Raw genomic sequence first — 10,983 nt, 5'->3', positions numbered from 1 at the left:
ATTGTTTACTGATCACAGCTGAAAGTGTACTAACTCGTTATCTCGAATCAAATTAACTTCTAAGTGTTCTCAAATTATAAATAGATACCTGTGATGCCTGACAATACCCCTCTTGATCCTACAGTGTTCGTTTCCGCTCTGTCCCTCCAAAGCAGTCCCATGGGTTTTGCAAGCTTCCACACCCATGGGAACCGGCGACAGAGAACCAGGCCCATACGAACCGCTGCTCTGTCTCCTATCTAAAATGTGGACAAGCTCTACCGACGGTGTCGGCGAGAACGTGCCCTACAGACACACTTTGTCAAATTTCGCCAGACCGATCTTTTCGAATCTACCTACTGATAACACCAACACAAAGCCAACAAAAAGCAGGAACCACATCACTGAGGAATCATCCGGTTAGGGTACACGAGTGGACTTAAAAAAAATCTGGATGTATGCAAACTTTTAATTGTTCAACTTAAAGTACAAGAAAAAATAAACAAGTGTAAGCAACAAAATTATAATCACACGGACGTGACGCCGAAGTCGCTCACCTGCAACGAGGGTCTCCTTAACGTCCCACCTTCCATACCAACCAACTTCACACCTTTAACGTTCTTCTTCACGTTGATGGTGGTCAACATGTTGTCCGGAACGGTTTGGAACTCCGTGTTACTTCTGTCGACGACGCTGATCCTCTCGTTCTCCCTCGTTTTGTCGCTCCCCATGCTCGTGTCGTTCGTTTTCGCGTAATGGGGACCGGGTGTCATGGGTGTCGTCACTGCTGAATTCGTCGGGACGGTCGTCATGACGGTGTTATTGCTCGAAGGAATGACAGGCCGATCGGTCGGCAGCAACATTTGACCCATGGAGCCACGTAGGTTTCGTACGCCCAAGATTTGACCCCGGGACATTTCGTTGTTTTGTATGGGGGCGTACTGGTTGGGCGTAGGAGTATGCCTGCCGCTCATGGAACTCGTGTGCATGCTGTTCCTTTGTAGAGTTTGCAGATGTTGCAGGCTTTGGTTTGCCTTCTGTGCAGCGATACCGATGTTGTTGATCTTCGAGGCGTCCTTCTCGTACGGGTCACCGACTATCGTGCCGGTGTCACCGCGGTCTGCCATTTCGTCCACTGAGTTGGTGGTTGTTCGGTCGTCTTCGTAGTTGCCGGGACCGATGCCGTCGCACGAATCTATTCCCGATGTAGATTTCTGAAAGAGAATAATGATAGCTGAATAAATTTAGAATTGAAATTACAGACACATGGACAAAATAATTTGGGTGTCTTTCAGGATTATATTTTGATCTAGTGAAGTAATAGATTTGACTTTATATATAGAAAGGCTCACATTAACAGAGGAAGTGTCCATCAGTGCAGCACCGGAGCTACTTTGCACGACTCCTGATTGATCCTTCGATTTTCCAGGCGAATAAACGCTGAGTACATCGCAGCATCTAGGAAAATAACCCTTTCCAAGGAGATTTCTGGTGAAGAAACTCGTGATGAGCTGGGTAAATAGGGCAATCAGCATGGCTCCAGTTCGAAACGGAAATTTTTGTGACTGCGTTTCCGGGTCGTAGAAGGGATATTCGATTAGTGCTGGTACTCCCAAATCCTTTTCCCCTCCTGTACCAAGAATGTATAACTTGATATAAATGATATTTTGCATTCGCTAGAAGACAAGTTTTGTTAATATTTAATAAATTATTTTGGCACAATTAAAAATGTAAAATTATTTTCACAATAAATATTCAAAATTGCACATTAATGTTTAATTAGTATTTAAAGTTTTAACCTTTAATACTCAGGGTATCTTAGACATGAAACGGCATCTCGAGACACGTGGTACAAAAGCAAACTTGCGGTAACGTGATCTATCAGCGCGCAGCTGCTCATTAAAATCTAAGAGTATAACTCTAGAAGCTGTTCTCGTTAATTATCACTCATCTCAAAGGCAGGTTCATCATTCTTACCGCAAAGACGCAGAACAACAGCGATGAAATAGCCAGCTAGACATCCGTAAGTGTCGACTAAAGAGGGCCAATGGACTACGGTTAACAGTTGAGGGAACAGCACCACGTAAACAAGATCGGAGCAGAGGTACCTTTAAACCGAAGAATTTCCACGTTAATTAGTTTGTCTGACTAACTGCTGTGGATCGGTGAGTCGTCAAAGCGACTGATTAAAGCGGCTGCACTCACGAGAGATAATAAACGCTGTCCACTGTGAGGGCAATTGATGTTGACAGAACCGTGATTACCAATACCGAGATCCTGAGTATCCAGTTCAGTTCTCTTTCGGATGCCTTTAACAAAAAACGAACAAGAAGATTGCTCCAGCTCTATTCTACTTTTTTTCTTGACTTTTCTTTCTCGCTGCGGAGGTTGTTGGCACTCACCTTGGGTCTCAGTGTGAGTCTGTAAACGTTCCTAGAGAACATTGAACTGCTGGCCAATATGCTTGAATCTGCTGACGACATCACCGCTGCAGAGATGGCTCCTAACCCTGTCGATCAATCGTGAAGCATACAAGGTGTATCAAGAAAGAAAGCATATTTTTCACTGTTAAACTGTTACTAGTTAGGGATGATTATCACTATTAAAAATATTAAATTATATGATTTGATATTATATTGTATATTATGAAGTACATTATGATTGACGTTATGAAGTGAATCAATTATTTAATAAAAAACATGTTAAATTATATTTTGCATTTTCTTCTGCACAAGTTGTGAACAAAGATGTGAAGAAATACATGCAACAAAAATTAGTTGAGTACAGCAGAATAACAGAATAATTGAACAGCAGTATAACTAAATAATACAATAACAAGATAGTAGAATAGCAGAGTAGTTGAATAGTGGAACGGTTTGATACTTAAGCTATTACAGATTGCGAAGTGGAATGTGAAAGGCGAGCACTTGAAACGCTGTAATCAGTAGTGTGACTCACCAACAAAGGAGACCCATTGAGGTGTCAAATAACGAAGCACGACTGGCAAAGCTGCGTTTCCGTCGTTCGCTAGCATACTCTTGTTAAATCCTTCGACAGACGACCAGTCCGTAGCACGAGCTACCACGCCAATCAATGCCGATGGAAATGCCATCATCATACAACCGAAAGTCGATGCTATCGAGAGAACCGTCGCGACCGATGTACTTCGCATACTCAGGATCCTTTGGAAATACCCCTGCAAAGATCAATTACGTATCAGCAATCTATTCACAAATATTAATAATAATTAATTTACACTAATACAATAGTAGCAATGGCAGTAATTATTAATAATATAGTTATTAATACAAGTATTTATCAAATAATTGTTAAACAAGGTAGATGAAAATTGACCCTCCATTTCTTTAATGACTGAAAGAGAAAAATAAATGAAAGAATATATCAATTGTGTAAAGTTTTAATAATTTATCTTTTCATGAAATAAATCTTTTTATCGTTCAATACCTGCCAAGGTATACCGCCAAACACCAACAGCAACATCCCATCCACCCATTCCCCCAAATCTTCGTTCTTTATTTCCCCGAGCCATTCACGAGGAGCCATATTCTTCTCGAAGGACACGGCTGGATGGAAAACAGTGAAGGGTGCAGCAACCCCCAAGCCGATTATAATGCATGCTAATTGTATAGCATCGGTGTACGCGACCGCATACAATCCGCCGAACACGGTGTACCTGTAATTGAACGACCATCGATACATTCATCTTCAGATTTCATCGATTGTTACTTGGAAAACCTTCTCAGACAATATTACCAACGGAGCGTCTACTAATATACGTTGCAGATTGTACTGTTTCTTTTCCTGCTATTCTATTTGTGACTTATTGATAACATAATTTTTTCAATATATTAAATGTTATGATTATAAGTATTTTGTAGGTTATGACAATTTATCATACTGTACTATAATTTATGACTAAGCAACATATATATGAATTAAACATAAATAATATTTTATAGGTTATAACAATTTATCATACTGTATTATAATTTATGACTAAGTAATATATATATGAATTAAACATAAATAATATTTTGTAGGTTATAACAATTTATCACCCTGTATTATAATTTATAACTATATAACACATATATGAATTAAACATAAATAATATTAATAACAAATTTACATACAATGAGAATAATGAGTTAATTATAAATAATGTTAACAATTCAGTACAAATAATATTAATAACAAATTAAACAATGTTAAGAACATATTAAATAATGTCAAAAATGAATTGAATATAAATAATGTTAATAATTGACAAAATATAAATGTAGTTAATAATGTTAACATAGAAGATAATTCTTAATTGGTGCACTTGACCTGAATATTTGTAAAGCGATTGTTTAACTCACATAGCCACGAAAAGAGCAGAGCCACAAACGCTGATACTTGAATCCAGTCCAATCACCACTGTTAAAGAGCTGCCCAGAGCTCTAAGGACAGCCGCACACCAAAACAAGTCGCCACAAAGCGCGGGTAGAAACAGTAGTCCTCCAACCCCTGCTCCATATCTTTCTTGAAAAGGATCCAACATTGTTACGTACTCAGCCTTTCTCATCGGTCGTACGAACAGTACCGCACCTGTGACACCAAACTTCACCATCACATCGACACACCTTCATCTAACAGGGTGGAAATTCGATATTATTTATGCGAACCCTTCTAAATTTTATATGTTCGAAAATTTGTCAGCTCGATTTCAAAATTTTCCATTGTGAAAGATAAGTTTACACATTTGAAAGTTTTGAAAGTTTGCCAATTTCTAAATTTAAAGATAATTTTTATATTTTTAAATTTTTAAATTTGGAACAGTAGTAATTTACATGTAAGAATTTCCATTGGCCATGGAAATAAAAATGTTTAATTAGATCTACATCCCCTTCATTGGCACAAGGTTCCATAAATTGAATTTCCAGGTTGAGGTATTCCATTGAAAGAAAAAGCCATGAACCGCCATCTGAAGCAGTATCTGATAGAAATGCCAAAGGTAATTCGCGATAGGACCCCATGATAACGCTTGAAATCCGCTTGCGGTAATGGAAAATGAAGGATAGGTCGTTATCGGGTCGCACTTTTAATTAGGCAACCGAGGCTTCGGTTAAGTGAAAGGCAAACTTCATTGGGAATGTATAACTTCAATTAATCGGAGTTCAATCGGGTCTGATTTGTATGGACGGGGTGGTGGAGGGTGGGGGGCGAAAAGGGTTGAACATCCATTACTCGATTCCATGGTAAAACTTGGCAATAAAATGATTCCTGGATAAATCGAGTTTGCGTACAGGCTATGTTTGAATGGACCAATTGAGAGATTTTGTAATCAGGCTGTTGAATTCTTCAGGATTTGGAATTAAAAATTGCATTTGTATGTTAAATGAGAACATATGCTAATAACGGCTTTTACAAATTCAATTTGACCGAAGTAATTAAAACGCAGACGAAATGTTTTGAGTACCAACAAAATTACGACGGGTATTTTAAACATTTATACTCAAAGGTAATTTTGTTAACGAGAGGTAATTTATAAAATTTCTAATTGAAAAATTTGATGAATTTTTGTACGTTATTATTTCGACCGAACCTCTACATCTCGGAAATCTTTATAAGGCAAAATTATGTTCTTCCTGTTCCATTATGAATACCGCTATAAATTGAGATTAAACTTACTTTAGTTGATAATTCATGTTCTGAAACTGAATTTTTCTTTTCGTGGGCACACTCAGAAAATTATTATCCATCGCACAAAGCTTTCGTATGAAATATATTCGCCGGTTAAACCTCTTTTATTCAGGACACTCGATAAATCGAAACTTTCATAACTCGAAGATTTTAGCTCTTTCCCTGAGGTTCGAGTTATCGATGTTGCATATTGTGTCGAAAGGTTTTGTCGTTTGTTAGGGAGATAATCGATTACAACTACTGATTGAAATCTTATTATACAATGTAGGATACAGATTATTATTCCAAAGATTATTTTCCACAAAAATTTCGTAAACTAAAATATAACTTGCAATCATTTAGTACCTCATCGTAGACATTTTTTATGACTCTTTGAAAAGATGTTCTTGTCTTTATAAAATTGACGTAATACTGCAAAAAACAGTTTATCTTCCATTTTTAACTATTTATAACAGATGAGAAGTTCCATGAGGTCAGGGTTTAAATCACTATAGTAAGAAAGTGTTTATTACATATATGAATATAACAATTGAAGGATAACACTGTCATCAGCACGTGCTCATAACAATGAGACATTGCGTGACGACACACAAGATCGTGACGCGTAACAAAAGAAAACAAAAGATGCGCACTCTTGCGACCGATTCGGATAACACATATAGATTGTCCTCTCGCACATAGCATTTGGTCCTGCATTTTTAATAAGATCTAAAGTATAAGCTACGTATACATGTGTCAAAGAAAAGGAGAGTGCTGTCACATGAATCGAATAACTGTCGTCTAGCGGCAAAAGCTACATATCTTTTTGGCTAACCAAATATTTTATAGGACAAAAGGGAGCGGAATTGTGTACATGCTAGGAAAAAGGGAAGACCTTCGATTCGACGAGGGAACGATATATTTATCGAACGATGTATGTTCTCGACCTTGATAGTTTCAACCTTCTAAGTCCCCCATCGATCTAATTCTCTGTCTCCCTCTTTTCTGTAGTATGGCAGTTAAAGGGTTAAGGTTACACGTTATGCTAATGCGTGCTGGAGAGCGTAGAGATCTCGCTTACCGAACAGTAGACTGATGCTGTAACCGAATGGCACTTGACACCAGGCCAATCCTCTGGTAAACATCACTTCAGCGGTCCCGTTCACGTAGGCGCCTCCCACCCAGGTGGCTATGCATCAAAAACATGATTTTGCTTCATTAGATTAGTCTGCATCGATTAAGCGAGAAATCGCTCTTTCGAAGGAAAATGTTATGGGGTGAGACTGCTGATCCGGAAACGTTTCGTCAACACGCTCGCGCCCACTTCGTGATCTTTACCACGATATCGATCTGTTGGAATATTTAGGAATTTTTAGAACCCCGAGATTTACAGGTTCGGTAACTTTGGAGGTTTGTTTCAGAATTTGTGAAATTGAAGATTTAGGGATTTGGAGATTCGAGGACGTGAAGAGGATATAGAAATTTAGTAACTTCTTGCTGATATTTTAAAGAAGTATTGAACAAGTAATTATTGTACGAGGACGTGATCGAACAACGTCGAATCTGACTCGAATTTAATCGACCACGGTAAGAAGTTCACATCAATGTTATCTAGATGAACCTCGTTTACGTCTCTGAAAGGTGTTCTTAATTCAAAATCAATTTCTATGACCCAAATTCCCTTCGAAGTGGATCTTGCAAAATACTTGACTGAATTTGCGATACAAACGATGTAGGACAGCCAGGTATAACTGCGACTGCGAGGATGCGCTACTCATATGTGTAAGTGGTGTGTACTCGTAGGCAATCAGTCACTAACGAATAGTCAATTCTTTCAATACTTTCAATATAAAAAAAATTTCTAGATGTGCAAATTTGAAAATTTGAAGTGAAAATGAAGAATCGAAATATTATTTTTAATCGAAGAATTGAAGAGTTGTATTATAGAATAGCGGAATTGTAGAATAGAACTGAATGAAGGAATTAAGGAATTGAAGAGGATAGTGGATCAGCTCATTATTAATGTAAGACATTATTTATCCCATATTTGTTTACTTCCGTATTGTTCATGATCGTCTTATTTCCAGGAACTTAAACCCAAGACATATCGCGTACGTTGACCAAACAGCGCGTTAACGAGAATAATAAACGTCGAAACGCGTTCTCAAGCGTTCCATCGGTGCCACTTTCCATTCATTCGACCGAGAGAGGATCCGTCGGTCGCAGAATAGAGATAGTTACGGCTCAGTGGTGTATTTTCCGTGCCATATTTTCCTCGCGAAGCTTTCATTAAGGTAATGGAGGGATGCAAAAATGATTTCCACCGCGAGAAAATAGAGCACGGTTGAATGTAAGATGAAACGTTCGTGGTGGTGGAATGGTAAGAGGCTGCGTGGAATGGGAGAAAACGGGGGTAGTTTGTGTGTTGAACAGAATGAAAGCGCGTGAACGAAAGGAAATAAACGGGATAAAAAAGAACACAAAAAAAAGGAGGCGAACTATGAATAAAATGGCCGATGCGGGGAACGGCCTAGCGAGAAACGCAATTGACGCCGTGACAAAAGCGGGAATTCCCTGGTGTCCTACTGCTGCTACTCGATAAAAACGTACACGCGCTCTCCTACAGAAAGAACAGGGTAAATACCTATGGTTTCTCAGGATTTTTCTTCAAACATATACATACAATAGGATGATGCTTATTTATTCAAATAAATATCTTTTATACTTTTTCAGATACTATTGAAAAATATAAAAGGCAGAACTTTTGGAACTTTGTGAATTAATAACCTTGAAAGTTTGAGAGCACGAAAATTTAGGAATTTTTAAATTAAAAAATTGAAGAATTGAAAAATTATGTTCATAACTTCCTGAAATGGCAGGAGTTCCTCCAACGCGACCTCGTCTTAAAGCATACGTCGCATTCAAATAATACACTAAACTCTTTAATAGTTTATGCAAAATGAATAAATGGTGCGAGATCAAGCGAGTGCAAATAGATTCGCGATTAGGATATTAACGGGTTCTAGGAGTCAAAGATCCAAGCAGTGTATTCAGATAATCCTGATTAGGAAGATCCGCTGCGACCAGAGAGTTTCTCATTGAACAGATTAAACCGACTTACAGTTTCGAGAAGAACGAGCAGATTTGGAGAGCGTATTCTGATAATCCGGCCCAACGACGTAGATAGAAATGATTGAATTATTCAGACGTTGGTCGATTTTAGAACTTACCGATCAGCGTGAAGAGACCGAGAATAGGGCCGAGGCCACGATTCGCCAACATCATCGCATCTTGGCCTTGTCGTGGATGCTTCTTCTTGGCGATGCCTGCCCAAATCCCGATACCCAGCACCGTTAAATAGAACACGACCACGCCAATCACACCTGTTACGTATACCCCCATCGTTCAGCCTTCACTTTTCTCCTTTTTTAGGGTAATTGCGCGAGCCCCTGTAACTGAAGCATTATAATGTCAGCATGCATTTGGAAACTCTTTAAATTTTTTAATTTACCAATTAGAGGATTTGGAACTTGGTAAATTAGGGACATGTGATTTCTTGAAAGTTTGAACACATAAAAATTTAAAAGACTATAAACATTTAGGATCATGGAATTTTGAATATTCTGAAAACCAGGTAATTTTTAAAGTAGCAAATTTGACAATGTTTTTAAGATTATTTTGAAAACAAAAATTTATTAAAGTATTGTCTCTTCTCTTCCTTAATTACTGACAGAAATAAGGAGACGGTATATCGTTGTACACGACGCAAACTCTTATACCCTGCAGATAAAAAAGGAGAGCTCTCATGAAAATTAAAACTTTTCCAATTAAAAACATTAAGCAGTTGGTAATTTCTCGCGTCGTCTAAGGAAACTACGCTTTGACCAATATGGATAATTAACTAAAGCGGCGTTGAGGACGAACTCTAATTGCATATGAATCTGAGAGACGCGTCAAACGAGGAGGTATGCTGTTGGCGTTAGAGCTGTATCTCTGTTCACAAAGACACGTTCAAGGCTGGAATCTGTTCGACATTAATTTTCCGGCTCTCCAGTATCGATGGAACAATCATAATCCCGTGATTGTCCATTCATTGAGCACCCTTCTAAGACAGGAATGCTAACTGGTTTAATCCAAACAGCTTTATGCTAGATCAAACTGTATTTGATGTCTTTACACTATAAGCACAGGTGAGCAAATACATGTATAGGATCTTTCAAAATACTCAAACTTTTGTATGAAAATTATCATAATTATTCACAGTGTTTAAACATATATTTAGGTTGTCACAAATATAATCAATAATCAATTGTTATTTCAGTAGCAAAGCAGATCTATTTCTCTGGTAAGAGATGCAAAAGAAGCAGAAAATATATGTGAACAAACTGGGGATGTCAAAGAAGATGAAGAATGTATTATGAAATAGTTGTAAACAGAGCACGTTGGGTGGACGACGAACGGACGAGAAATGTATTATGGGTCAGTTGAAGTGGATGTAACTCAGTACACTATAGTCATGCACATGTAGATAGATGAGGATCATATTATGAAACTAAGTATCGTACGATCAAATGGATGATGTGTGGATGAGGAACATATATTGACGTAGTTCAAGCGAACGAACCATTATGTAGTCAGGTGCGAATTGATCAGCGAGTGCTTGCGAGAATCGCAATAGATGAGGAACATCCACAATTGATGTGGATTAAGTTATATGTAATCAGGTGGGTGATGGATGGACTAGGGACGCAAGTAGTTTGCACCAGGTGTAGTCGTATGAATGGAACATAGACGAAGAACGTATTATGTATAACAGTTTATGTAGATTATCATGCACGTAGTCAGAAGGATGATGAATGGACTAGGAACGTATTATAACACAATTGGTTTGGACTAGGTGTGGACGTAGTATGAATGGAACGTAGATGAAGAATTATGTAACAGTTGATGTACATTATCATGCATGTAGTCAGGTAAATGACAAATAGGAACTTATGATAAAGTTTGTGTAGTCTGAATATATAGTCATGTAGATGGAAAATGAACGAAGAACGTAATTGTGAAGATGTATTAACCTACAGTTAGGTGAATGACGAACGAATGTATTACAAAGCAGTTGACGAATATAACCGTTGTCATGTGGATGACAAGAGCTTTCTATGTAATTAATTTCCTCCTTTTGTAAAGGAGTAGCCAGGATATGAATGTGGATTCCTGCAATAAAAGCGAACTTAAATTGTATAATGTGACAACTGAAACGGAGTAAGCTGCATGTAAGATAGATGGCGAATAAATTAGAAATACATAACTATAAAGTAA

General features: G+C 37.9%; 1 protein-coding gene and 1 long non-coding RNA gene across 7 annotated transcripts in view; one reads left to right on the top strand and one right to left on the bottom strand.

Moving 5' to 3' along the window:
- LOC100876549 (high-affinity choline transporter 1) overlaps positions 1–9,066 on the bottom strand; it is a 14,572-nt gene extending 5,506 nt beyond the window's left edge. Inside the window, exons 1-11 of one of the 2 annotated variants that reach the window (XM_012290126.2) lie at positions 8,895–9,066; positions 6,746–6,853; positions 4,362–4,590; positions 3,445–3,673; positions 2,938–3,175; positions 2,382–2,488; positions 2,185–2,288; positions 1,957–2,087; positions 1,332–1,609; positions 537–1,193; positions 89–285 (exon numbers count right to left, since the gene is read on the bottom strand). In XM_012290126.2, coding sequence (XP_012145516.2) covers positions 89–285; positions 537–1,193; positions 1,332–1,609; positions 1,957–2,087; positions 2,185–2,288; positions 2,382–2,488; positions 2,938–3,175; positions 3,445–3,673; positions 4,362–4,590; positions 6,746–6,853; positions 8,895–9,066 — 2,450 coding nt within the window. Of the gene's footprint in view, positions 1–88; positions 286–536; positions 1,194–1,331; positions 1,610–1,956; positions 2,088–2,184; positions 2,289–2,381; positions 2,489–2,937; positions 3,176–3,444; positions 3,674–4,361; positions 4,591–6,030; positions 6,050–6,745; positions 6,854–8,894 lie in introns of those variants that run through there. The other variant, XM_076531179.1, reaches the window with a different exon arrangement.
- LOC105663094 (uncharacterized) lies at positions 6,332–10,983 on the top strand. Of its 5 annotated transcripts, none has more exons than XR_013038096.1 (8): positions 6,333–6,598; positions 6,676–7,251; positions 7,354–7,446; positions 7,530–7,688; positions 7,752–8,300; positions 8,398–9,298; positions 9,398–9,854; positions 9,986–10,983. It is a non-coding gene; the product is annotated as an uncharacterized LOC105663094 (long non-coding RNA). The 5 variants fall into 5 exon arrangements; XR_013038097.1 differs by having other exon boundaries at positions 7,354–7,453; XR_013038098.1 differs by having other exon boundaries at positions 6,332–6,598; positions 6,676–7,446; positions 9,989–10,983.

The sequence above is a fragment of the Megachile rotundata genome, chromosome 1 (assembly GCF_050947335.1).
Source record: "Megachile rotundata isolate GNS110a chromosome 1, iyMegRotu1, whole genome shotgun sequence".
NCBI lineage: Eukaryota > Metazoa > Arthropoda > Insecta > Hymenoptera > Megachilidae > Megachile > Megachile rotundata.
Note: the sequence above shows the minus strand (reverse complement) of the source record. Positions and strands in the feature narration are given on the sequence as shown.